Source organism: Octopus bimaculoides, chromosome 2, assembly GCF_001194135.2.
Source record: "Octopus bimaculoides isolate UCB-OBI-ISO-001 chromosome 2, ASM119413v2, whole genome shotgun sequence".
Lineage (NCBI taxonomy): Eukaryota > Metazoa > Mollusca > Cephalopoda > Octopoda > Octopodidae > Octopus > Octopus bimaculoides.
In genome coordinates, this window is record NC_068982.1 from 121,524,446 (window position 1) to 121,533,599 (window position 9,154).

Here is a 9,154-nt window from a genome sequence, read left to right on the forward strand (position 1 = left end):
ATATATATATATATATATATATATATATACATACATGAGGATTAGGGTTAGGGTTATTAGGGAAGGCACATGGCTTAGTAGTTAGGGTTTGTAGCTTATGATCATAAGGACGTGAGTTCAGTTCCTGGCAACACAATGTGTCCTTAAGCAAGATACTTTATTTCACACTACTCCAGTCCACTCAGCTAGCAAAAGTCAGTAGTACCTGCATTTCAAAGGGGCCAGCCTTGTCACACTCTGTGTCATGCTGAATCTCTCTGAGAAGTGCATTAAGGGTATACGTGTCTGTGGAGTGCTCAGTCATTTGTATGTAAATTTCATGAGCAGGCTGTTCCCTTGATCGAATCAACTGGAACCGTCATTGTCATAAGTGACAGAGTGCCATTTTTTAAAATATATATACAGAGAGAGAGAGAGAGAGAGAGAGAGAGAGAGAGAGAGAGAGAGAGAGAGAGAGAGAGAGAGAGAGAGAGAGAGAGAGAGAGAGAGAGAGAGAGAGAGTGGTGGGGAGAATATGTGTTATACATTGGCGGAGACAATATATGTTATTATTTAGTTCCAGGTCAGCTCTGATGAAGGAAACCAAGAAGCACATCATTTTATCCTATCCTTATTTCTTCAGACACAGTTATAAATTGTGATGCCATTTCTCTGAGATAACATGATGTGGTTTGAAGGACTTCTTGCTTTTATTTCTAGCTGGTTAACTGATCATAAAGAAACTTACTTATTGGCTATTTGTATATATATATATACACCATTTTGAGCGTGACAGTTGCCAGTACCGCCTGACTGGCCTTCGTGCGGCAGACACGTAAAAGCACCCACTACACTCTCTGAGTGGTTGGCGTTAGGAAGGGCATCCAGCTGTAGAAACTCTGCCAAATCAGATTGGAGCCTGGTGTTGCCATCCGGTTTCACCAGTCCTCAGTCAAATCGTCCAACCCATGCTAGCATGGAAAGCGGACGTTAAACGATGATGATGATATATGCATTGTGTGTGCATGTTGTATGCATGTGTGTGTGTCTGTGTGTCTGTGTCTGTGTGTCTGTGTCTGTGTATGTGTTGCAATTATGAGTAACAGAGAGACTTAATAGGATAGAAAGTGACAGAGATGTTCACACAGTAGCAAAAAGAGATAGAAATAAAGAGAGAAAGGAAGGAGAAAGAAAGAGGGAGAAACAGAAAAGTGTGCAAGTATATTTATGATCGTGTGCATGTGTGTGTGTGTGTGTGTGTGTGTGTGTCTGTGTGTGTGCATAGAAAGAGAATGAGAAATGTAGAGAAGTAATGTTATACCTGTAGACCACGTGATTGCAACAATTACTGCAGCAAAGATATTGTTGACAATGAGTGCAGCAGCAATTTGTGACTGAATGCTGTTGGTATGTCGCAGGTTCTGTATTTGAAGCAGCAGTGTTAATATGATGGATGGCGATACTGAACTGATAATACTTCTGTCAACAGAGAAACACGTGTGTGTGTGTGTATGTATATATATATATATATATATATATATATATATATATATATATACACATACATACATACATACATACATACATACATATATTTATATATATTTGAATTCTTGTTCAGCCAAAGTCATAAACTTTGGCACCAAATATATATATCTATATATATATATATATACATATACATACAGGGTGTGATGGATAAATTGTTGCCATTTTATATTTTTAATTTCACGGATGCACAGTGTTTGTTTTTATTTTTGTTGACTACACAGTATAGTAGGGTCAGTTGGACACCATCTGTGAGAAAAACAACACCATGACATAATTCACTCTGTCAGAAATTTGGAAACATGTACTACTTGGCATTCATGCTGGAAGCTCTAATGCTAGCATTTCAGAGTATTTGGGTGTCAATCTGAGGACAGTGCAGAGGATTTGGAAAGAACTGGATGAGTCTGATGGTGATTACAAAGGTACAGCAGCTTGGAAAACTCACTCTGATCGTTCTGACAAGAAAATAACTCTGGAATTTGTTGGTGAGATCTAGGCCATAATTGACAACGATCCCTCCAAGTCAATCAGGTCCATCACCAGGGACATGGGAGTGACTGAGCTTCTTATCAAGCAGGTAGTGCATGAAGACATTTGGTATTCCTTATACAAGATAAGAAAGGGCCAATTTTTAGCCCAAGCCATGAAGGACAAGGGGAAAGACTGCACTACAAAGTTTCTGAACAAACTCAGGTATCTTCTCCAACTGAACATGCTTTGTTTTTTTCTCAGACGAGAAAATTTTCTACCAGGATCAGATGGTGAACATACAGAACAACTGTTGGCTTGGTGTGTCCCCAAAACATGTACCAAGTGTGATAAAAATCAAATATCCAGTCAACATCGTGGTGTTTGGAGTGATCACTAGTTATGGCAAAATTATGCCTCCATTCATCTTCCCACACAGACTGGAAGAGGTAGTATTGTCCTGGGTCAAGAGGGTGGCTGCTGGAAGACCCTACATCTGGCAACAGGACTCTGCACTATGCCACACAAGCAGGAGAACCCAGTCATGGCTGTCAGACAATTTCTGTGACAACACAACCCCTGAAATCTAGCAACCTAACTCCCCAGACTGCAACCCCCTTGATTATTATGTGTGGGGCACAGTTGAGTGAGAGACCAACAAACTCCTTGTAACACCAAAGATGAACTGAAGGCAAGAATTATGGCAACATTCACCAACAAGAAGACCACCCAGAAGAGTTGCAGGAGATTCCAAAGTTGTCTCAAGGCACCAGCAAGACCAGTAGTTGGTTATTTTGTAATTTTTAAAACATTTTCTATTGTAATGAGTAGGATAGGTTTATAGCACTTTATAACTTCTCTTTCATAACTTGTCCTTTCTTTTATACATAAAGCTCAATTCTTATTACCTTCTTGACAAGCACCCACTGCTAATATACCACCCTCTACCTCCAACCTTTGTGTTCATCCAACTAGCTAAAAATAGCACCCTTGATAATAATTTTGTTTTTTGTGGCTTCCTTGCAAATTGGCAAAACACAGGATGGTTATGGGTGGCATGTTCTTGATCATATGACTGCTTGTTGAAGCCTGACCTGGAGCTAAACAACAGCAACAACCATCTTCTACAACCACCTCAACACTCCACCATTGTCTACACTACTGTCCCCAACTCTTTCCATGCCCAACCACAATCATCCACTCAAATCCACTTTAACTGCTACCTTACACTCTTCCCGGCATTAATCTTTTATATACACACAACATCCATTACAAGTAAATCTACAGTTTAATCCTCCACCACTGCTTTACTTTCATCTCCAAACCATCATTATAAGTACTTGAGAATTACAACTAAGGAATGGTCTGTCTTTGAGGAAGTCCAAGACTTGCTATTGCAGTAGATATGAATATTTCATAATTTCACTTGTTGTAGGTTTGGCGACAAGAATTAATTGAAGACATTCCTTACAGATCAAGTGTGATTTGAATGTCACAAACTAATAAACATGAATTATGGAACAGAAAAATAACAGTTCGATAATCATTTCTAATTTCCTGTCTTTCGATAATTTTGTTCAATACCAGTTTCTAAAGGCGTCATTGATTGAATAATATTTCAGTAAGATAAAATTGTTAATGTGCTCTGGGAATCTTCAATTCTATTATTATTCTATTTCTCTGTTTGTATCTAGTTTACAGTTTATTCATTCCATTCTCTCTCTCCCCCTCTTTCCTGCTTCACTCTCTCTCTCCCCCTCTTTCCTGCTTCACTCTCTCTCTCTCCCCCTCTTTCCTGCTTCACTCTCTCTCTCCCCCTCTTTCCTGCTTCACTCTCTCTCTGTTTTATGTTTTTAGATCAATGTTCTTCTTTCTTAGGGGTTTTATCTTTACATTCTACATTTGAATTCCTGTTCAGCCAAAGTCATAAACCTTGGCACCAAATCTCAGTTTACCAAGCCATTAAGGTTGGTATTCACTTCTCAGTTTATTTTCATTTGAAAAAGATTATTTTTCCAGAAAACTATGAGATATTGCAACTAATAGAAACAGATCTCATTTTCAATTATATTATCTCAGTCATCCTTATATCTCTTAGTCTCCAGTGTACCATCTGTTTTCTTATCCACTTGGATGTCATTACAAGTAGGATCATCTGCCTTGTACACTTCAACTATATTCTCTTATTCCATTGCTTTCTAAGCTCATTTTCTCATAATTTCCAACTTAAGATTATTCTAAACAACAAAAGAACTACATTCATATTATTCTATTACACATTTCTATATTTTTGCCTTAACAAAAAACCATGGACAAATAAATCATAAAGCCCTTCCAGTCATACAACAATTGCTTCACTAAAACATTCATCATACTGTCATTACGTGTCCTCAACTGTTACTGCCATACAACATACTGCTTAAACATACAGCATTTAGTTTTTCCAATCACAATATGTTCTCAACTTTCATAGATATATAATATCTTTCCACTAATTCATACACTGTACTGTCTTTCCAGTCACTACAGATTATCTACTTCCACTGTCATACACCATCACTGACACACATTACAACCTCTCCAGTTCACTACAGGTCCTTTCTTTGCTATTATACAACATCACAACTGACACATATACCATAGTCCCACCAGTCGTTAGAGGTCTGCCTCGTTCATTGCCGTATAACATCATCCAGCTGACACAAACAATCTCTCCAGCCATTACAGATTTTCTACCTTCATACATACATCAAAACACTGATATATACACCATACAGTTCAGTCTCTCTAGTCATAACAACATCTCTTTCTTCACTGGCATCCACCATTAATACGTTTAACTGCTTCTCTTTACTACTCCCTATATAACTTTATATTTTCAGAATAGATATTTAATATTTTGTGTTTTGAATGAGCAAAAATTATTTGTTCCAAACAGAGACAGCAGTTACATGAAATTCCTCTAAACATTTTATAACCTAGTCACTATATGAACAATAGCTTCTATGCCAACACTAATTGTATTGCATAATTGGCAGAAATTACATACTAACCAGTGAATAAGTTAAGCTACTATAGTCATTAGAACTTGGTCGCTGTATAATCTTTTGGTGAGATATTTAACTCAAAAGTAACCCATTCTTATAACCTGCTCATTTTCTGTAAAGACATTGTGGTGAAGAACATTTTACTTGTAAGCTGTAAAAGAGACATTGCTTAGAATACATCATCTTTTTGTATGTATGGAAAAGATAATGTCTTAATGAAACTATCTTATATGATGACTACAGTATCAGCCTCAGAACATGACTGATACTTATTTTATTGATCCTTGAAAAGACTATCTTAAACTAAATCAAGACCTCTGTGAATTAACCTTTTGCTGCCAACCTGAGACTACCTGTGACTCTTTGAAGCAAAACTTTTTATTTTAAAGTGTTTGCATTTAAATTGAAACATCCCATCTTAATTTTATTTCAAACCCTTTTGTTCATTCTTCAAAAACCGAATTCTTAATTATTTTCAAAATTAACTGTATTACAAAGCCAGTACATTTCATTGAAAATCTGGTTGAAATAGTGAAGATGATCTTATAAATTATCTCATATAAACCATCATAGGGATATCATAGGCAGTTATATTTACATCTCAACAAGATAATGAATGTTGACTAATATAATTCTATTCACATTTGTTGTTTGAGTAAATCTTTCTAGGTTTGTGTGAGGTTTTTGTTTTGTGTGTTTCTGAGTATGCTTAATTTTAGTGTTTGTGTTTGTTTTCTGAGCTTTTTAGGTGTGCTGAACATTCATATGTTTAAAGCCAAGATAAATAAGACATCGACAATACAGAAGATAACTTACCCTAAAGATATACTCCATGACCAAGGTAATTTTGTAATAAATCTGTACATACAAGCAGAGGTGAAAAGTTCAACTGCAAATGGCAATGAATGCAGGCGATAGAAGATATTGCTAGAACCTCTCCGAATTGACATTATCTTGAAACCAGTTCGAAGAAGCAGAATGGTTAATGCAAAGTTCCTAAAGAAGATGAAAAAAAAAAAAGAAAAGAGAAGGAAAAAGATAAAGGAAAAAAACAAGAAAAGTGATCTTCATATTGAATAAAACATAAGAGACAATGTAATGGCAGAGAGAGAGAGAGAGAGAGAGAGAGAGAGAGAAAGGGAGGGTAGTGTATGAATGAGTAAGACTAAAACACAATGTAGTGTGTAATGTCCTTTTATAGTCTGAATTCAAAACTCATTCGAGGTTGGTAAAATACGTAACAGTCAAATACCGGGGTCAATTAGATCAAGTTTTTTATTTCATAGTCCAGGGAAAGGTCTTGCAAAATTGGTGAAGTTGCTGTTCTTTTTATTGTTGTTTGGCATCAGGTCAATTCTGATTTGGCAGATCTATGACCAAAGCCCGTTTCATCTATAACCATCCCCTCTTTTTATGTACTAAGGTTACCTTGTCCAATGTGTCCTTCGATTATTTTAAGGAATAGGGTTGATTTAAGAGGCTTTAGTTACTACTTCAAGCAGATAGAGTGACCATGTGGAAACTTCTACATTGGTTTGACTGTTATGGTAGGTATGGTTGATGATAATGCCCTCTGATTAATTTAAATGCCTGTGAGGATGATGTTCTCTTATTAACTTAACATCTATAGAGTTCATGTCCTCTAATTAACTTAAAATTCTGTAAACTGATGTCCCTGCTTCTCTCTGGATATATTTTCTTATGGCACTATAAGAAATCAATATTTTTTTCTTGAAAATAGAAAATTCTAGAGGTTAATTTCCTATCAGTCAAACCTATATTATTTGCGATTGTAGCTTTGAGTCAATTCACTTCAATTATATAATATGCTCTGGCAAGAAAAGCATGAACATCCTACAGTTTCATACCCGCATTTCAAGGCCCTGCACTAGACATTATTCCTAATCTTGATGTTGTGATATTATACATTATGCCTGATGGACATTGAAACATTGAGTAAAAAAAGTCTTCTACCATGGCCTTAGGTCAACCAAAACCTTGTGAATAAAAACTGGCAGAAGGAAACTATGTGGAAGCCTATCTGCAATACTGTTCTGTTTTTAGGTGAAGGAATTAAGCTTTTGTCCAAATTAACACCACTACCACCACAGCAACAACTGCAACAACCTAGCTCAGAGTTTGTCAAGTATTAAAAGATAGTAAGAAATTATTATTATTATCATCATTATTATTATAATTATTAAGGTGGCGAACTGGTAGAATCGTTAGCATGCTGGATGAAATGCATAACAGTGTTTTGCCTGTTGCTCTATTCTGAGTTCAAATTCTGCTGAGCTCGACTTTGTCTTTCATCATTTTGAGGTCAATTAAAAAAAAAAGTACCAGTTGAAAACTGGGATCGATGTAATCGACTCACTCCCCCTCCCAATTCTTGCACTTGTGACAAAATTTGAAACCATTATTACTATTATGTATAGGTATGCTCACTTTGCCTTTTATCCTTTCAGGGTTGATGAAATAAGTAGCAGTTACATACTAGGGGTCGATGTGATCAATTAGCTTCATTTCCCCAAATTTGCTGGTCTTGTGCCAAAATTTGAAACCATTATTATACATAGGCATATCATATACTGCATTTAAGAAAGAAAAGAAATGGAATAAAATTTTTTAAAACAAGGAAACTGAAAAAGCTTTAAAAGTTGTTGGGAACAGTTACGTGCTTTTGGGGGTTAAGACTCACAGCAAATGAATTAAATCATATTTTTTGAAACATATATCATAATTTCGATTGATGGTTAGCGGATGTTGTTTTAAATTTACATGAAGGATTGTGTTAACCTATGCACATATAAACTCATTTATACAAATTCACATGTAGATTTGTGCACTCACATAAACATATGGAACTGTAATAGTAGATAAATATGAAAGGTTTACAAATGATAAAATATATTTCAAGCAAATTGTAGATGTTATGTATATAATATAAAATGTAGAATATATAGGCAAATTATATATGTAGTGTTATTAAGTCTTGAATAACTCTTTATATCATGCATATTGCAAAACAAATGAAACTTTAAGCTATATACATAAATTATCAATCACTCAAAAAATCATTATTAAAAACTTGGTCAAAAATATTTCAGTCAGACTGTCTAAATTATCTTCTGACAAACCAATTTTACAGATTCATTGGAATACTCTTTTCTACTCTAGGCACAAGGCCCGAAACTTTTGGGGAGGGGGCTAGTTGATTAGATTGACCCCAGTACGTAACTGGTACTTAATTTATTGACCCTGAAAAATGAAAGGCAAAGTCGACCTCAGCGGAATTTGAACTTAGAACGTAAAGATAGATGAAATACTGTTAAGCATTTCGCCTGGCGTACTAACATTTCTGCTAGCTCGCCACCTTAGACCCATTGGAATATTACAGTGGTAGATTTGAAAGAAAAAATATATGACTAGATATGACTAGAAATGCAACTTTGGTAGAATTCTCTTTTAATTTAGCTATAGCCATCCCATTTCCATCTTTGAATTTGTACAGGGAACACTTTTAGTGAGTGAAAATATCACAGTATTTTTACTCTTCCACATCCAATTTTGCACAATTTCTTGCCTCATCTAAACAATTAAGTTAAATGAACATGCATCTAACCTATCGATTAATTATTGCAGTAATTGTCCCTTAAAAAACTGTTTAGATTAAAAATATAAATAGTAAGTTCACTATCATCATCCTCATCATCATCATCATCATCATCATCATTTACCATTCATTTTCCATGCTGGCATGGGTTGGACGGTTTGACTGAAAACTAGTAACCTGGGGAGCTGCACCAGGTTTCAGTCTGATTTGGCATGGTTTCTAGAGCTGGATACCCTTCCTAATTTCAACCACTCTAAGTGTATAGTGGGTGCTTTTTATGTACCACCAGTACAGGTGCCATTTACAAAACACTGGCATTGGCCACTACTATGATCTCACTTGGCTTGACAGGTCTTCTCAAGCACGGTCATCATCATCATCATTATCGTTTAACGTCTGCCTGCCATGCTAGCATGGGTTGGACGATTTGACTGAGGACTGGCGAACTAGAAGGCTGCACCAGGCTCCAATCTGAGCTGGCAGAGTTTCTACA

The 9,154-nt window shown here is 35.9% G+C and overlaps 1 protein-coding gene across 3 annotated transcripts in view; it reads right to left on the reverse strand.

Moving 5' to 3' along the window:
• Positions 1 to 9,154, reverse strand: part of LOC106876557 (sodium/hydrogen exchanger 9B2) — a 74,027-nt gene that overhangs the window by 23,842 nt on the left and 41,031 nt on the right. For 2 of the 3 annotated variants that reach the window (XM_014925153.2, XM_052965556.1), the window contains exons 3-4: positions 5,862 to 6,041; positions 1,301 to 1,458 (exon numbers count right to left, since the gene is read on the reverse strand). In XM_014925153.2, the coding sequence (XP_014780639.1) occupies positions 1,301 to 1,458; positions 5,862 to 6,041 (338 nt within the window). Of the gene's footprint in view, positions 1 to 1,300; positions 1,459 to 5,861; positions 6,042 to 9,154 lie in introns of those variants that run through there. The other variant, XM_014925154.2, reaches the window with a different exon arrangement.